Source organism: Carya illinoinensis, chromosome 12, assembly GCF_018687715.1.
Source record: "Carya illinoinensis cultivar Pawnee chromosome 12, C.illinoinensisPawnee_v1, whole genome shotgun sequence".
NCBI classification, from domain to species: domain Eukaryota; kingdom Viridiplantae; phylum Streptophyta; class Magnoliopsida; order Fagales; family Juglandaceae; genus Carya; species Carya illinoinensis.
Genome location: NC_056763.1, coordinates 22,155,946 through 22,182,221, shown reverse-complemented (window position 1 = coordinate 22,182,221; position 26,276 = coordinate 22,155,946). Strand labels below are relative to the sequence as shown.

The following is a 26,276-nucleotide window of genomic DNA, read 5'->3' as shown; positions in this document are numbered from 1 at the left end:
GTATTCCGCGATTTTACGGCAAATTAAGAAAAGCAAAAAAGTGTTATAAAAAGAAAAAAAAGAAAAGAAAAGAAAAGCAAAGCAAAAAGTGCTTCGTTCTCTTCCTTCCTTCCTCGCTCTCGCTCTCTCTCCTCTCTCTCTCTCTCTCTCTCTAAAACCACTCACAGTTTCCCCACATTCCATTACAAACCTCACAATTTACAACAGTGATTCATTCACATAAACACGCAGCGCGAGCGCGCTTTAATTAGGGCTTTCTTTCCTTCGTCATTAACTCACTTTGATCACCGAACTCCGTCTGAGATTCGGTAATGGCTTTTGGAGTTATTGTGTAATGGAATCGAGGAGGGGGTGGAATCTAGGGTGTCTTGATGGCAGTGGCTAAGGCCTGGAGGTTTAGCTTGATATCGGCCAACAAGCTGGCTCTCTTACAGAGCCACAATGGCTATTATAGCAACGGCAATATCTCCCATAATAAGCATCCCTACTGGAGATCGACGGCGACGGCGTCATTCCACCGGAAGAAGATCTCCTGGTCGGTGGTCTGCGGGTTGATGCTTTTTGGCTTGGGCTTGATTTCGCTATTCACCGGCCACGTCGCCTCTGATCTTGACTGGTACTCTCAGCACTTCGCCAACCCAAGCTTCTACTCTAGACTGGTACAACTTCATCTCTCTCTCTCTCTCTCTCTCTCAAAAACGGTGTTTTAGTTTAACTGAATTCAATTGAAATGTTATCATTGTCTATGTGAAATTAACTGTGCCGGTTTTGAAACTTTTAAAAAACGTTCGCTTCGCATTTGTGGCCTTACGTTGATCTTTTTATTATTGTGGAAAATTGAAGGGTGGGGGTCGTCGTGAGCCAATTGATATATGGAAATCCAAGTATTCTAAATACTTCTATGGCTGCATCGAGCGAGGGCGGCATTTTGCTCGTAAGTTATTTTTTCTAATTCCACCGGGACAGTTCTCCAGTAATTACTTCGACTATGAATATTGGCCACTGGGAGCAAAGTAGTGTTCTGGAATGCAATGTAGTACTAGTGTTGCGAGTACCATTCTGTCAGCAATAATTGGAGTTTCTAAAATCCTTTTTAGAAGTTATAGTGCAGTAATCACAGCCTCAATTTCACTAGACCTTTTTGAGGTCCATCTGCCTTCGATTTGGCTTAATTATTTATGTAATAGATTCTTTTGATGCAATGAACGAGTTCCTAGCTTAGAAAGAAATTTCTCTTCATAAATGAACCGCTGTACAATTTACCACCCTTGCCCCTCATTTTCTTACTTGACATGTTGCTTAGTGGTACTTTTTTAAGCTTTTTGGGAAACACCACTTTGCGCCCTCAAACTACCATCCATTTTGCTATATGTGCCCCAAACTTTTTTATTTCAGTATTTTCAACTCTCAGCCTGGTCCAATGTACCTTTGCTTGCATTATTGCCTTTTTTTGGCAAGGGCACTTTGGGCATTTCAAATCCTAGTAGTGGTCGTACATTGCAAATTTTATTAGTTTTGTTTAAGGTAATCGATGATTTTATTGAATAATGCAAAAACATTAGTCCAAGCACACAGAGAAAATACTGAAATTGAAACTGCGCATCTGTCTATGTGTTGTTGTTAATTCTCAACTTAATTTCAACGCTACTCCTGTTTTTGCTCAAATTTTTGGTGTAACACAGGAACACTACTGCAGTTCTATTTTAATTCATTAATTGACTCCTAGTGGATTATCTTTTATGATAGGAACTTTTTTTCTTGGTCATCTCCCGTGCTTATTTATATATGATATGATATGAAAATACCCACACTCAACATTGGGTTTGTTTTAGTTTGACATCTGAAATTTACTTTTACATGTTTATCGGCTAAATGCTAACATTGCTTATATGAATCTAGCTTCTGTTCGTGAGCAATCATCAAATGGCTATTTGCTTATCGCAACAAGTGGAGGGCTGAACCAACAAAGAACTGGAGTATGTGAAAGCAACTTTTGTTGTGCTACTTTTACCTGAAATTTCTTCCAGTGGATATATTACTTGCATCAATTACATCAGCATATGCGAAGAAATTTCCTTCTTTACTTATTTGTTTAGACCTATTAATTTTGGTTTTAGGGATGGCAGTTTGAATTAGGTTCCATCTTTCTGTTTCAAAATGAACGTAATATGACCAAAACACCGAACATGTTAGCCTTATGGAGATGACAATATATTTCCTGCCCACAGATAACAGATGCTGTAGTTGTTGCACGGATTCTAAATGCTACGTTAGTTGTACCTGAGTTGGATCGTCACTCCTACTGGAAAGATGATAGGTAAGTGGAGACTCTAATTCCTTGGCAGTTTTACTTAATTTTAATTGTTGACCCCCATGTTTGTGAGGATGATATTTGACTTCACAATAATTATCTTATTGAGGGTACCTTATTTGGCATGCAGTGAATTCATCAACATTTTTGATGTTGATTGGTTCATTTCTTCCCTTGCAAAAGATGTGACTATTGTCAAAAGAGTTCCTGATAAGGTCATGCGATCAATGGAGAAACCTCCTTATACTATGCGTGTCCCAAGGAAATCTGCCCCGGAATATTATCTTGATCAAGTTCTCCCTTTACTCTTGAGGAGACGTGTAAGGACACTTTTCTCAATTCATAATTCATGTCCTTTTAATTGATTGGATATATGCATGATCAAACGCTTGGTTTCAAATTCATTTTAGGCACAACTTCAAGTTTCTTTCAAGTTCAAACATTTGGATGTTGTTGACATTATAATGCATTTAATCCCCTATAACTGTCAATGTAATGTTCTGATAATGTTCTAATTTCATAATCCCTGAACTAAACACAAAGGAAATTTTGCAGGTTGTGCAACTGACAAAATTTGATTATAGACTTGCAATTAATCTTGATGAGGAGCTACAAAAGTTGCGTTGCCGAGTTAATTATCATGCCTTAAGATTCACAAAACCTATACAAGAGCTTGGTCAAGGACTTGCCTTAAGAATGCGAGAGATGGCAAAACGTTTCATTGCAGTTCACTTGAGGTTTGTCCCCATAACTTATAATTAGAAGCGTTTTTTGATGAGTAGCTTAGTTAGAATATTTTTTTGATGCATAATAGAATGGACTGACAACTCCTAAATTCAACTACCATATTGATGAAAACGAATCATACCAACAGTTCAAGGTAAGTACAGAACGTTCTCAAGTATGGCGTTGGACATTTATTCATTAAATCACTTGGAAAAATTTATTCTATCTGATTTCATCTGCTTCAACGACTGTCTATTGGTTTTCACAAGGCAATTGAAGTGTTGCATAGGAGATACCGTACACATCTGTAGATGTCCAACAATAAAAAAGTGACAATGTTGATGTTGTGGGATTATACTTTTGCACAATGCCTCCCTCTTCTCTCCCCCCCCCCCCCCCCCCAACTTTTTTTCCTCTCTCTTCTTTGAATATTCTTTTGAACGGTTTCCTCTCCAAGTTTGCATTTTATTAAAATCTCTAGTTCACAGTTCCTGGCTGAGTTAACCGCCACAGGATAATATAACCTAAAAACTAATGTAGTCCTGTAGAACATCTACTTTGACTTGGGTGGAGATCCCCTGTACCTACCCTCAAAATTACAATCATAGAAGCTAATGATAAGACTGCTCTATTATCTCACCCTCACCTCAAATGTTTTTCTGTTTAGATAGCTGAATCAAATGCTCCATTTTTTAAGGCCATATACTTTGAAGTTCTTATCAAGTTACCAAGGATTTCAGTCACATTTTCACTAACAGATAAATGTAAACAAACATTCAGAAATGCATGCATACAGACCTATATATTAGCATCTGTACACATACTTGTAATTTCCTACAGATGCTTGGATTCAAAAGTTTGATTGATACTGTTTGGTTACAGGTTTGAGCCCGATATGCTAGCATTTTCTGGGTGTTATTATGGTGGGGGTGAGAAGGAAAGATATGAGCTTGGTGAAATTAGAAAACGATGGGCTACATTACCGGTGAGATTGCCATCATTGCATATTTTAAAGTGCATGCTGTACCCTGTTGTTCAATAGTAGTTGTGCCAAAGTAGCATGCCTATATGTTAAATCCGCAATTATCCCACAAACATTAAGTTAAAAGGAAAAGAGTGGATTTAGTCTCTTCTTGACATGTGGGCCTAGGCACTTCAATTAGTGAGGCCCCACATGAATAGTTGAATAAAGATTGAAGTCTAGGATAATTTCCACGAAGCCATGTTTAATCTCCAATAGTCTCAGACTGTGGGAAATGAATAGATTCAATTTCTTTATTAATATAATATGAGAGAAGATGCTAACTATTCATTCTGCCCAAGGATTTTTGGACCCAGTTACGTATAAATAAGGGATGAAGTATCGGGTTAATGGTTTAATTTTATATGTTATTGATAAAATCTTCGATTATTTATACAAAAAAAATATGGGTTTGTAACTTGTATTTTCAGTTTATAAGAACTTTAAATTCTCTGCAATCTGAATTACATGCCGTCTCTTCCCTGGTTATTATGCAGGATTTAAGTCCTGAGGATGAGCGGAAGCGAGGGAAATGCCCACTTACTCCTCATGAAGTGGGTTTGATGTTGCGGGCTCTTGGTTTTGCAAATGACACTTATCTTTATGTTGCATCTGGAGAAATATATGGTGGAGAAGAAACTCTAAGGCCTCTTAGGGAACTCTTCCCAAACTTCTATACAAAGGAGATGCTTGCCAATGAAGAGTTGAAACCTCTTCTTCCTTTCTCTTCGCGCTTGGCTGCCATTGACTACATTGTCTGTGACAAGAGTGATGTGTTTGTCACTAATAATAATGGAAATATGGCGAAGATTCTTGCTGGTCGCAGGTAAGAAATCCGGTTCATTTTGTATCTTTCCAAGAATGTTGATGCTGACAAACTTTACTGCAGTAACCAAACAAAAGATGAGAATAGTGGACATGAATTGGGATATCTGCAAATGTGCTGAATTTTTTCATGTAACCTTGATTCCCTTTTATTTATTTTCCATTTTAAAAAAATACTTCCTAAATTTTGGTGTCTGTTTGATTTCTGTACCATGACTAAGGCTTCTAAGCTCTATCCCTATACCGAGTGCTATTCTCTTAAATGTACTTCGGATAGTTTGATTCCTCAGGAGACACAAAGTAAAGAGGGCATGGAGTGGTGTGGAATGGGTGAGGGCTCTATCTAGTTGCAAGTGATATAGATTTTAGATTGAATAAGTATGGATCTAGCTTTTCGGTGAATTTGGAGATCATGACATGACTGCTTTTGAAATTTGAAGCCCATGCTCTTATCTTTGAACACCGAACTCAAGAATTTGCTTTGCCTGTTAGTCATTATCGATGTCACTGTAAAACTAATCTTTCTTGTGTTTTCAATCTTCTGCTTGTTTAGTATTTTGTTTTTCTAATATATTCTGAACTATTTTTGGTTAATTTGATTTCATGGATCAAAGGAGGTACATGGGCCATAAGAGGACTATCAGACCAAATGCAAAGAAGCTTAGTGCTTTGTTCATGGAAAGGCAAAAGATGGAGTGGGATACATTTGCAAGAAAGGTAAAGTCATGCCAAAGAGGCTTCATGGGAGAGCCAGACGAGATGAGACCCGGACGAGGGGAGTTTCACGAATATCCATACTCCTGTGTCTGTGAGAAACCATTCAATGATGATGACACTAGCTACGACAAAAATCATCACACAGAACAAGTTGCCATGGAATCCGTAACGAAAATTAGTTCCATGTAGGGTTAAGGAATCAAGGTAGAGTCTTCAAATACTAAAAGAGAGATGGTAGAAGAGCTTTCTGATGATGGCGAAGAGGATGCATTTTCTTTTAGGCAAGGTGAGATGATTGGTGAAAAGAATGACCGACTGGAAAGATGAAGAAAAGAACTGTCCCAAATGTAATATGGTAGATGGAACTAGTTCTTACATTGAACAGAGATTGCAGTATCTCTGGCAGCCTGTTCAACTCTAGTGCGGCAACTTTTTATTAATCGTGACAGGGAAGTTAAAAGTCTTACTCACAACAACGGCAGGCATCTAGTTGCCGTTCAGTACATCTGTTGGATTTGCTAATTTGACCGATATTGTCCATTGTATAGGGGCTTCAAAGGAATGAAGCTGCAATTGTTTATAAATAGTTCAGGGTACCCTACAAACATAACTGCGGCAGTATTTTGCGTTAAAAAAAATGTCTATTCGTGCTATGACTTGGTATTCTTCAGATGGCATTTTTATTTGGGGTTGATGCCAGTAAAATCTGCTACATCTCAGTCGATGATTTTAAGTAAATGAGTTGGCAGTAGTCAGTTCTCGAATGCTATCGATGGTTCTACATGGTTATTTATCATTTCTACTGCAAGTGAAGTCAGCGTGAAGGAAGCCAACGTGTCAACGAAATAAAAGATACCATACTGATTTGTAAATATAGAATTTTTCATGGCAGAAATTGCTTAAAAGCTGAATATTATTCGTTTTTTAATCCAAAGACGGTACCAAAACAGAACTCGGGAGAGAAGTGCAGGAGTAATACAAAAGTAACAAAGATGGTTCTTAAAATGGGAGGGAAGGGGATACGGCTGCAGTGGCAAGGAAACAAACGCACGCACACACGCATGCATGCAAGCACAGAGATGATCGCATCGAGGAAGTTAGCATCGGGTAGGCGCGCAGCAGCGACATCTCCTGATTGAGATCATCTACAAGCTTCCTCAGTAATTCTCAAGCCGAATTACATGGAGAATTTTCCATATACAACTTACCAGGGGAGGGAGGACCTACAGTAATAATACTTGTGACGAAACTAAAACCAATATTTATCTACCGACTACATATTGACTAAACCACAGGAAGTAAGAATTTCCATTCCTAACTCTTCCCTCCTATAAATATACACAAACTATTCTTGGTGTTGGTCATCCAATAACTCTGATTCTCTGAACAGGAAGCCTTCACTGCAAATGATCCTTTCAACCCTGGTTACTCCCTGTAAAAATCCGGCAATTAGTTCTAGTTCACATGCAGTACACACCAGAGAAGACTTGAGATTGCCACGACATTAAATTATAGAAGTCCTCAGGTAACATCTTACCCCTAGATGCAGTCCTAATAAGACTCTTGTGACCCTTGTCATGCGAAACAGAAGGAATCTTTGAGATGGTCAACGAGCTTTGCAATCCTTCTAGTAGCTGTAGCCAGCAAAATCAACAAGCAGAAAAGGCACAAAATCAGAGAAGGCATATGAAGTATTTGTTATCTACTGCAAGAAAGGCAATTTATTGTTTTAGAATTATGATCGATGGTACACTATACTGCCAACTGTAATTCTACCATTCCACTCTAGAACTTTTTCATTTCCTTCTAGTGCTGCCAACCCAGCGGTGAGACCCAAAATATACAAGTATTTCTGGCAGGAAAAAAAGGGGCAGAAATTACATGAACCAATTCTTGATAAACTGAGACCTTGAAGCAAACACGATTTTCACTTTTGCTTTTTCTTTTAAAAAAAAAAAAAACAAAAGCAGTCTTCTAAGGATTCTTATTTACTTATCAGAGATAAGTGTTCAAACAATAGATACAAGATTTTTAAGCCCCATTACTACAAAAACCCACAGCTAGTCAACGTGATAATTAATGAACTAAGGCCTTATTCACAAATAACCTCTCACATATCTCAACCTTAGTAACCAATCAGACTAGCATGTTCAAGCTACACCATGAAGTCCTAGCATATAAACTTCAATAAGTAGGTCATATTCATTCAGCATCAAACAAAGATGTCGTTCTTTTTGTGTTTTAAACATCTATTTCAAAATAAAAATAGACACCCTATACAAAGTAGTAGTTCATATTTCTAGGTGTCTATTTTTATTGAGTAATGCTACAGACAGTCCCCATTTGGGGACTGCAATACAGGCCTAAACAATTTTATCTTTAAAACTTCTTAAAATTACAAAAATATCCCTCCTAAAATGATGCTTTTTCTCATTAAATAAAGGGCCTGCACATCCCAAGTACTTGGGGACTGCAAATAGAATTCTCTTCCTCTTGTATACTTCCTGTGTACTTGGGCTATCCTATCTACTTGCATTAATAAAATCTCTTACTACTTATAAAAATATATATATATATATATATGCAAGCATTCAAACAAAAACATGAAGGCACGTAGATGCATTACACATGCCATTACAAGGAGCATTTTGCTTCTTTACTAAGCACACATGCCCCTGGTGGATCACGGACCCATGATTTCATCCTCTCGTGATTTTAAGAGGGGCAGAAATGCCATTTGAGTTAAGGTTTGTTGGCACCGCACCAGAACAATATATTCTAAAATCAGACAAATGTTATTAAATACTTACTCTTGATGTCGGTTGAATTCTGCGATTAGATCTCCGAGGCTCAACAACTTCAGAGGCTGATTTTGCAGGGTTACCATTAAAAACTTTCTCCTCTTCAATTCTAGCCAACTTTCCACCGGCAGGGGCAATTTTTCCTTTATTTGCCCTTACAGATTTGGCATTTGATGTGGAAACTTTCTTGGAGGATCCATCCGAAGAGGGAGCCAGAGAAGAAAATAGAAGTGGTCCCTCTGTAGTTCCCTCAACGCTAGAAAGTGATCCAATTTCCAACTTGTTATTCTTTCCTGATGTGTTCTCAGCATTACTTGTAGAATCCTTGTCTTTTGCTGAAAGATCTGCTAGGGTGGCATCGTCAGGAGCAGAAACTGCATTCAAAAGGTTGTCCTTTGCTGGAATAATTCTCTCAGAGAGACTTTGTGCTTTTCCGGACTTGAGTGCTCTGGGCTTGGTTTCAGCTCGTTGTTTTTCCTTCAAATCATTTTTTGAACTATTTTTCCATCCACGGGATCCTGATCCTCGCGGCATTGTATATTTCTGAAATTTAACTGAATCATTTGCTTCAGTAATCTTATTGCTCTGATCTACAACATAATGTTTGCTTACTTCCATGAATTTTCTCTTCTTTCCAGGCTTAGGAACCCCAAAAATAACTTTGGATCTTTCCTTCTGCAAACCACTCCGTAAAGTTCTGAGAGCATCTGGCTTATTCTCATTTCTGCTGTTTTTACCAATGTTAAATATCTTATCGGTCGCTGATAAATCCAGTAATCTTGACTCTTCCAGTTTTCCTGATTCAACAACAGACCTACTCTTGAACACCTTATCCTTCCCTTTGGCCTCTGTCACTGGACCGCCCAACTTGACTCGCTTTTCCTTCGGCGTATCATCCTGAACAACAAATTTAATATCAGTATCAATCAGACAAATAAGCAGAAGAAAAACTAAAGTTCACCTCAAGGGAAGTGCGGACATTCTCTCGCAAATTGGACCACTCGACCCATTCCCCATCTTTCCAAATGAGAGAAGGCCGAAGATGCCAGGCTCTCACAACTGATGTTTCTCCATGAACTGCAAGAACACGATAGTGTCATTCACAGTAAATGCACTATGCAAATAGGGAGCAAATAAAAATAAGAAGTATTCATCCCCCCGCCCCAAAAAAAAAAAAAAACCAAAAAAGGCGCATATACCTGGAAAATGGACATTTAATGCTGTCTCATCTTTCTTGTTCTTTTCAGTGACAACCCCTTCCCGCCAGCTGAAAGACAAAATCAAAGAAGAAGAGATGAATTATGCTATTGCTATATGCAGCATACAGAAAGCTGAGAAATGGAGTCATGGACCCAACACTGATAACTGCAAATGCCATATGAAAATAATGAAAAACAACCTCAATTGAGGGTCGCTATATTTTCTTTAATAAGTAAAAATAAGCAGCAGCAGCAGCAGAACTGCAAATCCAAGCTTCACACTTGACTCCACACAGTAGAAGAATGGATTAGAAAATTGGGTCCTGTTTACATCATTTCAGCTAAGGACCCCAATACAAGACAATGGAATACAATAAGGAACAGTGGGATTAATCCTTCCACTTTATTTTCCTCTTATAATTGAAGGTAGCGTGTTTAGTAGCCTTCACATACTGGTTTATCATCCATGAAATACAAAGATTTTCAAACAGTATTCAACATGTTCATTCCCATATTCAATTAAATTTCAACCTTTTATTTCTGGTGACCGATCCAGAAAAGTCATTCATACAGATATATGATCAAATCATCCACCAAGTTTGATCCCAAAATTAGATGACTTTTTTTTTTTTTTAGTAAGTAAAATTAGAGGACTTTTTTTAATATAATAAAATCGTTTTTAGATCCAAGTTTTCAATTTTTACTGTGCTAAACGTGTAGAAATAGTTTTTTTTTTATAAGTAAAATGAACTGTGCTAAACGTGTAGAAATAGTGTAACAATCATAATGGTAGAGCCTACATATTTTTTATGGTAAAACTACTGCCTTTAAGTCCCACAAGTGCCCACACTAGTATGAAAAACCCATATAATTAACAAAGCATAACTAGGGGTGCTCATCAAGTCAGCCCTACCGGCTTCTTTCTTCATGAAATGTTTTTTGATCTACTTGGTATTAACTTATTTTTATTTTTAATGTTGTAACTAACCAAATACTGTAGAGGACGAGTGTCCAAGCCAGGGAAACTAGCATCAGAGCCTTTACCTAGAAGAAGCTTTTGATAAGTGCTTGAAGCACAGTAGGAATTTATGTTTAGTGTGATGTTTCAGATTAAAAAATAGTACTACTGTTGAATAGCGAGTGCTCCCTATGCAGTGTCGTTTCTCTTATTAATAAAGCTCATAAAAAAGGTAGGACTAATTTTAAGTTTCTTTTTATGAGTTGTAGTGACATGGGTCCTGGGATGGTTAAAGTTTCTTGATAAAGGTTGCTTGGGCTTTCATTTGCATGCTTCTTTTATCTTTGTGCTAAGCAAGAATAATGTGTAGCATCCTTCCTGGAGTCGTATCCAATATGGCACATTCTCAAACTGTCTCTATTCTAAATTCTTTTAGAATAGGATTCCATGTCTTGGTTTCCAGTTCTCATATATATAACTTATATACATGGACATTATAACCCCATACCTGTCTTCAATCAATGCATCGACTCGATCTCCAACAGACCAATTATAATCTCCCATGGCTGCTCTACGTCTCTTCCTCGTTCCTTCATATTGCAGTGCAGTAACAGTACGGGCAGGGCGTATTCTTGGTGGTTTGTCTCCTTCACCTTGAAGTGCTACATATTCCTTTAGCTGTCCCTCCCCTAAATAGTTGAGAAATAGAAAAAGTAAAACAAATCAATCACTTTAAATGCTTGAAGCATAATTTATTTATTTTTTTCCTGGAAAAATTGCCTTCCTAGATGGATTACACCTCTGGCAACCAACAGTTGCGACAAGCAAGGGGTCCATGCATGTAATAATACATATATAATTAGGCTGGCTTGTTCAAGCATCCCCCTCTTCAAAGATAATGGAAAGAAATACCCATGGCATAGGTAAACTAGCTCACGGCTGACACACCGATAACAACTTACCATTATCTGTTTGAAGTTCAGTGTAAGACACATAAGCTTTCCCATCATCTAAATTCAATACATTGGCAGTGAACCAGGCAGCTTTAAATCCATCTGTGGATTTAAGAACCTAAAATACACAATCACTAAGTTAATAATAAGAGTAATGCTACCCACTATCCATTTTACCATCATCCTCCCATCATCCTATGATGTGATATTAAATGTTTGGAGACCATTTATTATGTTTCAGTCGTGGGCCAATCATTTGATGTCACATCAAAGTATGTTGAGAGGATGATAGTAAAAAGGATTATAAATAGAATTTTTCTAATAATAATAACGATAATAAAGGAATATGAACCCCCTGCAATCCAACAGAATCACCAGTTGACTTGAAGGCATAGAAGAGCATGCAGATATTTGAAAAATGAGAACGACTTTAGTCCTGATCTGGTGTAAAGCTTGCTTTACACCATCAAGTGATGTCATCCTCCTACTGGTTTCTGAGAAAAAGCAATGCATCCCATAATTCCCTAAAACGGTTTTGTTTTCCAAATATATTCTTTCTGCCATTGCCAACCTAGTCAGCTCCCCCCGCCCCACTCTGATACCCAACCCCACATTTGATCTCTTTATTTCTGCCATTGTTGCCCCACTGGACATTAAAATCTGATAAATATTAGAGCTAGTTTGGCAGTTTTGGGGCAAGTGTAGTTGGGCATTCGGTTCTGAAATTTTAGCAAGTTTTGTGCAAAATCTTGTTTTAGAACAAAATTGCAGAATGAAAAAGTACGAACATAAATGGAAAAAACAAGTTTTTTTTTTCCCTCGTTTGATTTTTGGCATTGATCGACACTCCACGGTTGGGTGACTTCTGTTTGTAGTGCAGCATACTGGCGCAACAATCAGAGTGGAGTGACTCAAAGGTTGGAAAAAAGGCAGATGGGGCATATTTCTGTAAATGAGAGTGTACCAGTTTTTTCAGAAACCAAAGGAAAGCTGATGTGTCAGGTTCCCATTGGGTGGTGTAAATCAAGGTATAACACCACATCAGGACTGAAGATTTTCTTGAAAGATTGCAAGGATCAAATTAGAACTCAAGTCGTATGAATTGCAGGAGGGGGGGGTGGGGGGGGGGGGGGGGGGGGGGGGGGGGGGGGGAACTATGAAGTTCGGCTTTACTTTTAAACTAATTCTAATAAATATGGTTGACAGACCTCTACAAGTGAACCCTCCTTGATGCAGCTGAGTTTAAAATTTTCTGCAGCCTTTTCATACTCATTCTGGATTGTTATTGAAGGTCTTGATCCAATCTCAGATTCAGGAACCACACCAATAGTCTTGGCTAAATCCAAAGCTCTTCGGCCCTTTTGCCCTCTTGAATCCTTTTCGTTAGCCATGACAATACCTGAAATTCCATCTGCCAATCTCATATGATCCTCCATCGACCCTTTAGGCATCTCTGTTGTAATTGGTGATTTCTCAAGTGTAGTACTCTGAGCTACTTTCTTATCTAAGCGTCCCTCTTTTGAATGCTTTGTAGAAGTATCTGGACCCCCTCTAACACTATCCCTGTTTAATTCTTCTCTATTCATGTTGCTTGCTTTCAAAACTAGCTCAGAAGAATCTCTGGAACCTTTCCAATAGCCCCCTGGACCAGCTTCTACCAGCTCACTTAATGGCAAAGAATCGCCCATAGCAACAATCTTCCCAGCCTGTGAGATGGCTTCTGCAGCCAGCTCAGCAGCTTTTACAATTGCATCCATATTTTCAGCTCTTTTTGCAGCAGCCGAAGCAGAGTCAGCCCTCTTTCTAACAGCCTCCTTAGCAACTGTAATGATTGAACCGGAACTGTTTGTTCCATTTTCACCCGTCAGGATGGATGCAGGAGTAGCCTTTCCTAAAATATCCACACTATCAGGAAGAGAAGCTCCATTACATTGACTGGGATCGTCATTAACATTTGAAAAAAGTGCTTCTTCTGCCATTAGCTGTGCTTGCAATGCAGCATTTGATGCAACGTTGGCAGCTGCAGCTGCTGCCTTAGCAACTGCAGCAGCTGCAGCTATTGCAACAGCTGCAGAAGTTAATTTAGCTTCAACATCTGGTACCAAACCAGAATGTTTTTGCTTTTCCATCTGACTCCATATTTTGTGGCTGTGACTGACCGCATCAGCAGAGAGAGCAGCAGCATCCTCTGCCTGTAACCTAGCCTCCTTAACTTTACGAAGTGTCTCCTCTGACAAAGCAGCCCTCCGCTCTACATCCTGGCCTGCCCTTTTGAGGATATCAGTGGATGACAAAGGAGGCTCAGATATAATGAATTTCTCTGAAGTTGTTTTAGAAGCAAAGCCTGTTGGAGTTGTAACGGAAACAGAGGTAGATGGATGACTAATAACAGCAGGAGCAGAAACAGGTTTTGGTTGAGATTGAGATTGCAAAACAAACTGACCAGGATCAGAAGAAACTGGAGTCTTCTTCCTTCTTCTAGACTTTGGATCTGTAGAATTCTGTCTAGGCGACGCTTTTACCTCTTTTGGATCAAGCAAGGGAGCGCTAGTAGGAACCCCACTCTGAACCATTGGACTGGCAGAGACATGCTTTATTGCAGATGTATGTGGCATGGATGATTCTCTTATTGGAGTTGATTTAATTATTTCTGCATTAGGTAACCCAGAAATATGAGTGGTAGCATCAGGTGCAGAAGTTTGTGGTGAAGCCATCCAGGGACCACGAAATGGGACCTGAGGTATCCACGAAGTGTTATGTCCAACAAAGTTCCTAACTGGAGAAGTTTGATACGGATGCAATGGAGAAAGTGCCTGCTGATAATCCATGACCGAACCTCTTGGCATGACACTAGATTGCAGAGCATCACAAGGGGTAGGAATGCTCCACAGTGGTGATGAGAGAGCTACCACAGAATTTACAACTGTTGGAATACCCTTGCTGCTGGTTCGACCAAGAGGGGAGGATATGCCTTTACTTTGAAATACATTTTGTTTAATTGCTTGTTCAAGAGCCCTAACACCTGTAGATATGAATATTGAAACTGACTTACAAACTCAATTAAATCAGGAGAGTAATAAACAGCTCACAATCCAAAGAATCACCTGGACGCAACTGCAAAGGGGTTTCAGGGGTGATGGGTTGAGACTTGTGAATATGCAGCCTTTCCGCACTTGCACGCCAGGCATTCTCCCAAATGCTCTTCCCACCATCTAAAAGCACAGAATGCCAGAAGTTAACATACATTTGCAATGTGTCAAAAGGAAAACATATAGGGAGATAGAAAGCCAACCAGGTCCACCAAAAGCTGATATCATATGTGCCTCTTCAGGTACCGTTCCTTGACTGCAGAAAATTTCATATACATAAATTTGACATCTTGAATACCCAAAAATTGTAGAAGTAGGAGAACATCCCATTTAATCATACATATCTTCATCCAAGAAACCTACAGCAATATTATATATAAAAATATAGAAAATCACAGGACTCACATTAAAGCTCCATAAACAAAGATCTGAGCACGCAATTGCACTTGCTGCAAATCTGTGAAAGGCTGCTGAAACATTGTAGATGGTGAAGCTGAAGTATTCAAATCTGGCAGATTTGATGTCGATGCAGTAAGAACAAAAATTGGTTTTGTATTACTGCCTTCTACATGCCCATAGTGCTGCATTTCACTGGATTGCACAAACTGGAAAATTGCAGATGGACTCACGGACACATTAGTTGATTTGTCTCCTCTTTCTGACTGTCTTGCAGGAGTTGTTTCTTTCGCATGATTTCCTTTTTTAGCAGTTTCCTTTCCAGTTGCCTTACCAGACCGCCTCCTTGTTTTACGCTCACCAGAACTTTTCCCACCACGTGTAATCTGTCCTTCAGACACTTGTGGACTTCCATGAGAAATCTCACGTGAAATCTTTGCTTCCATTGGGACTAAGCCAGTAGTTGAAGGAGAACCCTCTACAATCTTCAAGATTAATTATTGGTAAGGATAGAAAAGTATAAATTGTGCAAGGGCACGATAAGATCCTCCAAAACCCAAAAACATATCAACATAAGAATCTTGCCCGGATAAACAAAAAAATAAGCAAAGAAGAGAGAGAGAGAGAGAGAGAGAGAGAGAGAGAGAGAGAGGAAACAATACAGACTCTGTATTGGAGTAACACTACCTTAATAAAAAATTTCATACTAATTAAAATAAATAAAAGAAATAACAAAAACGTCCCAAGATAAAAGGTTACAATAAAGTCAGTCATGAACAACACAACTTACGGGTGTCACTTTGCCAGCATGCATAAAAGGAAAGGGTTGTGAATTCTTGGCAGTGTCTTTTCTAGACAGATCTGCCAATGAACTGATCTCGAAAGTGAAGTTCTGTTCCTGTTCAAAGGTTTCGTTTCTTTTTGGATCCCCAGAAATAGGCAAAATATTGCTGGCATCCACGTCAATGACCTCAGAAACAGGGGCATTCTGATCTGTGGGCCCATTGATTCCCTCCTCCTTAGATGCCTTCTCTTGCTCATTTTCATTTTCTCTCTGAGATTGCTCAGTAGCTCTTGTGATATTAGGGGAACAAGTATGTTTATCAACATTAGCAGAAGCGCTTACACTTTCTAGTGCACATAAATCATTTTGAGATTCAGGCAAAAGAGCAGAGGATAAGGAACCTTCATGAACTTTATAAACATCACCTGCACAATTGAATCCAGTAATTAGAAAACAGCTGAAGTACTTCAATACAATCGTCTACCAAGCAAGAAAGAAGACTCCAAGGAACAAGGTTCTTAAATTTAGTCAATTGTAAACGAATATAATAACTCAAAACAAATTTAAAACCAAAATAATTGAAACTCTTACTTTAAACCTTTCCCACAACATGTTAAAGTCCCTTTTATTGGTCCTACAAATAAATCCTCAACTTTGAATGCTAGTTGGTACCAGGAATACATTCATTTAACTATTTTTTAATTCCTCTCTTCTTTGTTTTTTACGGATAGTTGTTAACAAGACACTTAAAAAGGTAGCGAACAAAGCTTTGCATTTTCACACTACAGAGTTTTTGAGCTAAAACATATTTCTTCAAAGAGATTTGGCTTCACAAGGGGTCTGCTCAGCATGCCATACCTCTCTTGCAAGTTGGAACACGAATCATGTGTACTGGGAAGGGGAACACGAATCAGATTCTACTTTCCAGTTGTGACAATGTGGAAAAGTCATAGGGGCATGTGCATAATGTGGATAGTATGGCTTCTATCTTGGTATGTAAGCTATCTCATTTACCCATGAAATATCTTGGCCTCCCCATTTGGTGCTCATTACCAATCACTGTCCATTTGGGATGATGTCCTAGAAAAGATGGAGCCAAAACTTGCTAGTTGGAAGCGGATGTAATTATCCAAAGGTGACAGAGACACTCATCAAAAGTACCCTCTCCAACCTACCGACTTATTTCCTCTCTTTATTTTCGCTTCCATCAAAGGTGGCTTACTGTATGGAGAAGATACAGCGAGATTTACTATGAGAAGGGATGAATGATGTGTTCAGATCTCATCTGGTAAAATGGGCCACAGCTTGTCCCCAATTTCCAAAGGAGAATTGGGTATCTGAGATTTGCAGCTTTTTAATAAGGCATTGTTGACCAAATGGCTATGGAGATATCCCATAGAACATGGAGCTTTGTGGAGAACAGTTTTAGACTCAAAGTATGGTAGAGCATGGGGAGGTTGGTGCTCGAACGAGGTGAGTGGATTACAAGGGGTGGGACTCTAGAAGCACATCAAACGAGGTTGGACTAAATTTTCTAGTCTTAACATATCCCAAATCAAATTCTGGCATGATACATGGTGTGGTGACGGGGCACTTAAGGAAGCCTTGATTGCGGACATCCTTGACCAATCTAACAACACTCCCCGATGGAATGTCACATTTGCTAAAGCTGTCCATGATTGAGAAGTTGAAGCAAGTTCTGAATTTTATAACCTAGTCTATTATGTTCCTATGAGAGGGGAAGATGAAGACAAGCTTTTTTGGTGCCCCTCGGCGAAAGGGAAGTTCACAGTACACTCCTACTAATCCATCTCTAAGCATAATGCAAATCCATTCCCATGGAAGAGTATTTGGAAGACAAAGGCCCCCTTAAATGCATCATTATTTGTATGGACAGCTTCTTTGGGGAAGATTCTCACTATCGACAACTTAAGAAAACGCCGAATCATAGTCTTAGATTGGTGTTGTTTGTGTAAAAAAAGTGGAGAATCTGTCGATCATCTACTAATACATTGTGAGATTGCCACGACTTTGTGGATTGAGTCTTTTGCTAAGGGGGGTGTAGCTTGGGGCTTCATGGAGAGGTCTCCAAGGCACTTCTCAGATTGCCGCAATTTGGAAGATGGTTCCAATCTACCTATGGTGGTGTCTTCGGAGAGGAACAAGCGAAGCTTCGAAGATCATGAGTGGTCATTGGATGCACTTAGAACTTTATTTTTTAGCACTTTTGTTCCAATGGCCAATTGTAATTGACTTTAATGGCATGACCATTAATGATTTTCTTGTCCACTAGAACATCACTAATAGGCATTGCTCTTGTATATGACCCATGTACTTGGGTTTTTGCCTATTCCTTTTTTTGATAAGTAAACGATTATATAAATATGAATAGGCATAGCCCAAGTACACAAGATGGTATACCAAAGGTCACACCTAGTTAGAGAGAAGTAATAGAAACAAGAAAATCATGAAAACCAAGTCCACGACAATATATAGTTGTGGCCCAAAGAAAAAGAGTGCTAACAAAAAATAATTCAAGTTCTTCTAGTGAGCGCTCCTTGTCTTCAAATGTCCAGTCATTTCGCTCCTTCCATAGGCACCACATGACACAAATCGGGATCATTTTCCACACCACTGAGATTTGTGGGAAACCTCGTAGATTCATCCAACTGGCCATGAGCTCTGTCACTGTGGCAGGCATAACCCTTGCCTATTCCTACGATCAATAAAATCTTATTTACCAATTAAAAAAAAAAATCTCTCTATATCCTAAATCATTTCTCTTACCATACTAATCCTAAGACATAATCTTTATCCATTTGCAAAGCAACCAGAAGCATATGCAGGCAGGTTATCCAAAATCTGTCGAACAAAATAACTACCCAAATTTATTATTCTATCAAAGATCCAAAAGTGGGTGGTAACCCAGACTCAAGCAGCAATAACACATTGAAAGAAACTAGAGAATGCCTACAATAGGAAGTTTTTCCATCTGCTATCATTGAACCAAGGAGCACTGAAGGTTTTTGTTTTTTCTTTTTTGATATACCAGAGGAAAGAAAGATTGCTGATATTTCTCACACAAGAAAACAAGAAGAATACCTTCAGTCAATCTCCTTGACTTCTCTAAAGGTACATATGGGGCTAACAATCACACCAATCGGCCATGCTTACCGCCTGGCCCAGCACATTGCGACAATTATAATAACTGTAATTTGGTAACCTTGTCTTTTTTTTTTCACCCACCAGAAAATATGTCACAACCCAAATAAATCAAAAGATTGGTTGGCGCCTTAAGTGTAGACTAAAATATTTTCCCTACATTCCCTACATTTACCATGCATGCTAACCTACCGTTAAGTTGGGACAAAATGCGTCATAAGATCTGGTTTCGGAAGATACTTTAATTTAAAACTAAATAATGGATAATTTTTCATGTCCATTTGTGTGTTTAAAAGGCCTCCAACAGAAACCTAATGGATTTAGAACATATAATTTTTTTTTATAAGTAAACGGTGGTATTAATAATGGATAGGAAAAGCCCAAGTACACAAGATGGCATTCAAAGGAGAAGGCCTATCTAAGTCGTACTAGTGGAAACAAGAAAATCATGAAAATTTAGGTTTAGAACATATAAATTCAACCACCTCCACATTCCTATCTGGGTAAGAGGTAACATTTTAGCCATAGCTCACTAGTCTAACATATGCTATTTTCTTTATAATGATAGAATATATGCGGTGACTAACAAAAGGTAATACCCAAAAATAGAAATGGCTAGGAAAGCCTGCAAAATTAGCTCATTCTTATTACTCTAATTACTCTAATAAATATACATACACACACATATACACACATATAACGTTTCACTACTGGTGTTTGGCATAACAATTTGCTTGCAATAGCCATCTCCATAGTCTAAAGCCATATCATTGACTTCTGGACAATTTTGGCTAGTCTCAGTGATGGAAAAGGCACCATTTGTGTGAGCATCATCTCTCTTATTTTCAATGAGTAATCAAGAATTTATTAATGAAAACAACAGGCATAACCCATGTACACAGGTCGTATACAAGATAAACACCTAATTAGGATTAACAATCGATGCAAGAAATTGGTTCTGCATCAGTCAAAAAAATTATTTGGTGATATCGATCATTTGGAAGCCCAAAACAGGAGCTGCATGGAAGATATGCCTCCAGAGGGAAAGAACAGCGGCAATATACCTAAACTAAGGACTGTGATTAGCAATAATTAGGCAAGATGAGGTAGCTCCACAAGATTTATTTATTTTTTTATATACGTAAGATTCTCCACAAGATTGATACATAGATAATGATATCACAAGTAAATCATTTGTGGTTTACAAGATACTGTCAAACCTATGCTAAAGGAATGTGGTCATGCACGTTGAGCCACAAAGAAGTGACCTAGTGAAACATAGTTCACAAGTAGTTGCCTCTATCAGATGCCTATTAGTAAAATAAAGTTAAAAAACTTGCCAATTTCTGATTACTAAACATGCATATCAGAAATATGTAAGAAAGAAGACTCGAGATTTCAAATCACTTCAACATTAAATGAAAAAAAGAAAAGAAAAAAGGAAGACACTGACATGCCATTAGAAACTACATATGCCCACCTGAAACTTTTGAGGGTGTATTTTCAAAATCACCCACTTCTGTTGCTATATCACTGCTAACAGCGTGCACTTCCATCCTCCTAGGGCATTCCTGGTTAACTCCACCAGTAACTGCCATTTGAGCCTCACTCTGGCTTTCTGCATTACAACTTTCTGCCATTGGCAGAGATCCATCAACTGTTTCTTGCGACACCTTACCAGATGCATCCTTTTCAGTTTCAGAAACAGGACCTAGCTCATTTTCCACTTCTGAAGATTCCATCAATATAGATATGCTTTCATCTGTAGATATTTTGGTTGCAGGTGGCTCTTTTTTATCTGAGTGAGTATATCCCACAACAGAAGCTGTCATTTGAACCTCTCTGCAGTCAATTACTCCATCTGTAGTCACACCATTATCAGAAGGCAAGAGAACTCCAGACATTGTGTCACTGGATGCCACCTTAGCATTTTCCAAGATAGCATTTGATGCTGCAGAAGAAAAAAGAAATAACCTTAGAATTTATAAATTTCAAACACATATTTAAGCCTCCATCAATACCGTATGAGATATGATATACCTGATTCATTTCCAACATTGGCATCAAATTGTAATTTTGACATTATCGGCTCATTTCCTGTACTCTCTTCACAAAAAAATGAACTCCCAACCCCCTTATCAATGATAAGAGATCCACCAACTACACTACTGAAATTAGAAGGTAGCTCTGTGCTTTCATTTGCAGAGACAGAAACATCTATATCACCTTCAGGAACACCACTCTTCCCCTGAATTTTTTCTTCTCCACATGTTTGACTTGATTCATTCCCGGTGGAGGACAAGACATGATCTTCGGTAATTAGATCCTCCCTCGAAACTCCAAAACCATTGTGAATTTCTTTCAGGGATTCAGTCTCATGTGTTTCCTTAAGCAATTGAGGTGAAGAACACACCAAAGCAACACTAGAAGTTCCTCCCTCGTGACTATTATTGTTTGGATCACCTTCAACATTAGATACTTCACGGTTCTCCATGGACAATAAAAGTGCCTCAGATTTACTTGCTAACATCTCATTATCTAACTTGCAACCACTTTCTAACAAATCATTCTTCTCACCAGGACTTTCTTGTCCATGTGTTAGTAACACTTTAAAATTTCTAACTTGTACTGCATACCCCTCATGATTAGTATCATCTTTAATGGTCAGTGGAGAAACCTCCTGTGTATTTACCTTTGATGGATCACAAACATCGGTATCTTTAACCAAAACCAAATCATGTTTCCTGGCCTCATCCGGAATTCTGATACCTACATCCTCTAAGCATCTTTCCGCCACATGCAAGTCCGAATCACTGTTGTCTACCATACTAGAAGGCTCAGCCACATTACTGGTACGATTTCCAGTTGCATTTCCTTCTTCCACATATTCTAACTTTGAGGTCAAGCCAAGATGGCTTTCTGAATGGGAGGTACTACTTTCAACTATATCTCGATTCAAATTTTGATCAGCTATTTCAGCCTCTCTGCTTAAAAGATTAAATTCCTCCTCTATCCCATCATTTCCTGTTTCAACTCCATTTGAATTCATACTGCTAAGATCATCGAACTGATGTAGTAAATCTTCATTGTTCACCTCACTGCCTCTTGCAATGATATCTTCTGTATACACAACAATACTACCAACTTGCATCGCTGAATCAGAAGAATCTTTACGTGTTTTATCACTCAGATATTCCTCAGCCAAAGTATCAACGTCACTTCTATTTATAGAATTTGTATCCAGTTCACCTGATGTTCCACCCACGGAAAGTGCAACTTCATGAGATAGTGAAGTATCTTCAACATGGGGCTGCTCTTCTGGTACATCCCCCTTCAACCCAGAAGAGTTTTCAGGAATCTCATTCTGCAGTAAAGTAGACTGTAAATTAGTAACATCCACTGTTCTGGAAATGTTATTGTCATGAACCGGATTGGGCTCCATTTGCTTTGCTAAGCAGCCCAGTTCATCACATGCATCTGACTCCTTAACAATAGTTTGTCTCAGAATAACTTCTTCCTGACCAACAGATTTTAATAGCATCTCAACAGATTCAGAGGAAGTGGCCTCAGACCAAACATTGTTACGCCTTGCTATAGTACAAGACTCTGTTGCACTTGGATTAAACTCTATACCACTACTCCCCCGAGAGAAATCTTCAATCCACTGGTTATCTTCGTTACTTTCTATACCAAGAAAAACCTCTGTTTCAACCAGACTATCAAACCTTAAATGTCCCTGAAGACTGTCATCAAAATCAAACTTGGGAAGAGCATATGGAAGTAAAACCGGAGGAAATTTGGTGCTTCCTTCACCAGTTAAATGAAGATTCTGGCTTTGGAACTCATTGTCATCATAATCCATGGGTATATCCCTACAAAAAGAAAACATGAGAGAGAAACAGGGAGAGAAAGAAATAGAGACAAACATAACAGCAAAAAATATTATGTGGATCATATCTTCAAGATTTTAAAACTATCCTGCACCAGGATAAGATCACCACAAATAGAATACATAAAAGCCATGTCACCATGCCTACAATTTTGTCAAAAAGTATCAACCTGAAATGACATTTTGCATCTCAAACAACCATCTCTGATTCAGTGTACACCTTAGAACTACAAAAAATGAGAATTTGTACTCTAGACTATTGGCAAGTTACACCCCAAGTAAAATCTAACAGTTTAGAATCTAGAACAATGAAAATGGGACGTGTGGCACAATCTTATATCTGATACATATACAAAAATATCTAGTTAAAAATAGAATACGATGCAAGAAAATCATGAAAAACCAGCCCATTCCAGTATCTAGCGGCTATCCAAAACAAACAAAAAGCATCTAAAAAATGAATTTAAAGTTCTTCCATCAACTGCCCACAAAATTCAAAATTTCTATGATTCCTTCCCCTCCAAATACATCATACTAGACAGAAAGGAATCATTTTCAACATTTTTACAATTTGCGTATTGCCATATAACCCTCTCTGACTTACAAAGAGAACTACTAACCTTCTGAGATAACTAAAGCCAACCAAACTTTACCAAATGAGTCGTTCCACAAGATTCTAGCAAACTCTCACAAGGCATTCTATTGATTCCCCACTTTTTCTGCACATGAAGCACCGATTAATCACAACAATACAATGTTTCATTGAGTTATCCCTTGCGATGATCTCCAGTAAGGAGGGTGTCCCAGCAAAGAAAGTTGCTCTTAGAGGTGCCTTATTCAGCCAGATACTCCTCCAGCAAAGAGCCAACGTCTTGTGTTATAACAATGAACTTCATTTTCTTGGAAATGGTACAAATTGTTAACACCTCCACAACATAATCTCTGAGTATAAGAGACTGAAAATTTTCAAAGGTGTCAATCCCCAAGTACTAAGGGGATCCACTGGATAAATCCAATAGATTAACTACTGAAGCCTCCTGTACACGTGCAATGCTTTAAATTTCTAGGAAAGCTTCCTCAAGAGCCCCTACCTCCACTCCATACACCATGCCAAAATATAATATTCGAGCCATCACCACCTCAAGTCCAATATGACCAGAAAAAACCCCAAATCAAACCACACCCCATGCGGTCCAAGTAACTCATGAGTATACCACCCGCCCCAAGCATAACCATATTTAGAGCCCACTACAGCTTTCCACAAAGCCTCCATCTCATGCTATCACCATAGACCTTTTCCCAATAAAGCCAACTAAACACGAGAAAATTTTAAACTCCTAAACCTCCGTCTGGAAATTAGAGAGCACGCTTTAATCCACTATGTGAAATTTGATTTCTTCACCTAGTCAGTTGCAACTATTATGTGATTAACCACATTTATAGGGGAGGGGAACAGGGGCAGAAAATCTGAACGAAAATTGGATAAGAGTACTCTTTATCAAGATGATCCTACCAGCCTTCGCTAGATACATCCTCTTCCAGCAAACCAATCTCCATTCAATCCTCCCAATAAACCCATGTCATATAGACTTGGCCTTAAAATCAGCACCCAAAAGAAGTTCAAGGAATTTCTTAGGCAACGTGGATACTTTGCACTCCAATATGCTAGCCAAGCTATCCACATTAGGGACACTTCCCACAGTAACCAATTCTGACTTTTAATTTAAATTTCCACCACAAAATGTCACAGTATCATTTGCAAAAAAATAAGTGGGAAATGTTAATGGCATCAAGATAGTAGCCCCCAAAAAAAGCCCGAGATAAAACCTCCATCAGATGTAGATTATAACACTTGCTGAGAGCCTCAAAAAAAATTCCCACTATATTTTCTCTATGCGATTAGCCATATTAATAGGGAGGGGAAACGCGGATAGGAAATATCTACAAAATTTGGATAGAGTACAAGGAAGAGGCACATTCTTCCATAAAAAATGAGAAATTATGACCATAGGTGCACATAAAACTTAAATTAAACTACTGTAACTTAAAGAAAGCAGGCCAAGCAGCATTCTCCTTAATATAATACTACATGAACAAGTAAACCTATCAACTAAAGGGCGGTTATCTTACTAATAATTTTTTTCTAAATAGGTGGCTATTTTACTAATAAGAATAGATATGCATAAAGAAAGGGTTAAACTTTCTAGTTTTTTATAATTGAGTACCGAAAAATCAAACCGTATCCCTTTTCTATTAAATAATGAAAATTTTATTTACCTAGCAACACAACTAAATGACAGTAAAACCAATTTCTCAAACTAGTTATACAAGCACATATGCCCAGAATCCAGATACAACCTGAACGACCCAAAACAAATATAAAGAAAAACATGAACTATTTTTTCAATCAATTTAGGGATTACCCTATAAACATTTCTATTTCGTGCCAAGTACGTACCCGATCAAGCTATAGGTTAAAAAAATTGCGTAACGGTTTGAAAGTAAACTCACCATTTGAAAGCAAACCAAGCAAACATCTTTGCTCTAATTTACATGCAAAAAAACCCTATCACTTTATGAAACGTGGGAAATGAACAGTACCAGAACAAGTAAGTCTAGAGACGCTACCTCCCTCCATCCGGTGACGAAATCCGACCCGTTTGATCTCTCAACTGATCCCCAATCGTTCGGTCATCTACTGCTCCAAACCAAAAAAAAAAAAACTCGACGGTAAGTCTCTTAACACTCTCGACCAGAGGCACACCTAAAAAACCTAACAAAGCCAAACCCAGTTGTCGCCGGAGATTGTGTACCAACCTGAGTCTTTAAGTTCCCGGCGGATCGAATTAGGGTTCCGGCAAATCGACGGCGTGATATGAAAATAGAGCAGACGGAGAAGAGACAGAGAGAGCACGAGTGCGTGTGATATCTTCGCAAGTGACTTTGGCTGCTTCAGTTTTCTTCGTTTGGGGGAACCGGCACTTGTTTATTTGTCTTGGGGCGAGCGACAACAATATATATCTATACAGATATGTAATGGGCCAACTCGTAAATTTACCTTATGATCCGACGGGTATAAGCGGACGAAACAACACGTGTCCTGTTACGATTCGGGTCGAAAGTACCTATTGTTTAACGTGGTCCACGAGGTGGTCACCGATGATTGGGTCACAGGCATCGTCATGATTATCGTGCAAAATTCCAACGAGATCGTCGTGATCGGTTGTGATCGGACGGTGCTATTGAGTCTGTGATGAAGGAGAATCTAAACTACGGTGAATGGTCTCTAAAATAAATATAAAATTATAAAAAAAAAGGCGTTATGTCTTATGTGTCTGGGTGAACACGTAGCAGGAGACCGTTAGATAGGGTCCAGACTCTAGATGCGGGACCTTGCCCCTTGTCTATCTAGGACCAAAAAGTTTGTGCTGCGATAAGCATCATT

The 26,276-nt window shown here is 38.6% G+C and overlaps 2 protein-coding genes and 1 long non-coding RNA gene across 8 annotated transcripts; 1 reads left to right on the top strand and 2 right to left on the bottom strand.

Moving 5' to 3' along the window:
• The first annotated feature begins 77 nt into the window (after positions 1-77).
• On the top strand, positions 78-6,253 carry LOC122289435 (O-fucosyltransferase 29-like). Its single transcript, XM_043096412.1, has 9 exons — positions 78-659; positions 844-934; positions 1,900-1,976; positions 2,229-2,317; positions 2,442-2,631; positions 2,867-3,048; positions 3,920-4,022; positions 4,556-4,884; positions 5,498-6,253. Exons 1-9 carry the CDS (start codon positions 372-374, stop codon positions 5,787-5,789), a joined length of 1,641 nt encoding a protein of 546 aa, XP_042952346.1. The 5' UTR covers positions 78-371; the 3' UTR covers positions 5,790-6,253.
• Positions 6,254-6,486: 233 nt separating this feature from the next.
• LOC122289433 lies at positions 6,487-25,834 on the bottom strand. Of its 6 annotated transcripts, XM_043096408.1 has the most exons (17): positions 25,649-25,834; positions 25,460-25,529; positions 20,983-22,814; positions 20,423-20,893; positions 15,787-16,205; positions 15,006-15,481; positions 14,804-14,856; positions 14,616-14,723; positions 13,955-14,533; positions 12,720-13,855; positions 11,521-11,629; positions 11,067-11,247; positions 9,601-9,668; positions 9,363-9,478; positions 8,411-9,298; positions 7,138-7,234; positions 6,487-7,032 (listed from the first exon to the last, which is right to left on the bottom strand). In XM_043096408.1, exons 3-17 carry the CDS (start codon positions 22,802-22,804, stop codon positions 7,016-7,018), a joined length of 6,540 nt encoding a protein of 2,179 aa, XP_042952342.1. In that variant the 5' UTR covers positions 22,805-22,814; positions 25,460-25,529; positions 25,649-25,834; the 3' UTR covers positions 6,487-7,015. The 6 variants fall into 6 exon arrangements, with proteins under 6 accessions (XP_042952342.1, XP_042952338.1, XP_042952337.1 ...); XM_043096404.1 differs by having other exon boundaries at positions 12,720-14,533; positions 25,433-25,529; XM_043096403.1 differs by having other exon boundaries at positions 12,720-14,533.
• On the bottom strand, positions 18,166-20,415 carry LOC122289436. Its single transcript, XR_006236159.1, has 2 exons — positions 18,568-20,415; positions 18,166-18,496 (listed from the first exon to the last, which is right to left on the bottom strand). It is a non-coding gene; the product is annotated as an uncharacterized LOC122289436 (long non-coding RNA).
• Positions 25,835-26,276: the final 442 nt, after the last annotated feature.

What these genes read in the sequence shown, in the direction of transcription:
- LOC122289435 (XM_043096412.1), top strand. Translation starts at nt 372, where the DNA reads ATGGCAGTGGCTAAGGCCTGGAGGTTTAGCTTGATATCGGCCAACAAG. An exon ending in TGAACCAACAAAGAACTGGA is followed by an intron (nt 1,977 to 2,228) that starts GTATGTGAAAGC and finishes TCCTGCCCACAG; the next exon opens with ATAACAGATGCTGTAGTTGT. An exon ending in CTTTACTCTTGAGGAGACGT is followed by an intron (nt 2,632 to 2,866) that starts GTAAGGACACTT and finishes GAAATTTTGCAG; the next exon opens with GTTGTGCAACTGACAAAATT.
- LOC122289433 (XM_043096404.1), bottom strand. Translation starts at nt 22,804, where the DNA reads ATGGATTATGATGACAATGAGTTCCAAAGCCAGAATCTTCATTTAACT. An exon ending in ATGCTGGCAAAGTGACACCC is followed by an intron (nt 15,482 to 15,786) that starts GTAAGTTGTGTT and finishes TTAATCTTGAAG; the next exon opens with ATTGTAGAGGGTTCTCCTTC. An exon ending in CCCTTTGCAGTTGCGTCCAG is followed by an intron (nt 14,534 to 14,615) that starts GTGATTCTTTGG and finishes TCATATCTACAG; the next exon opens with GTGTTAGGGCTCTTGAACAA.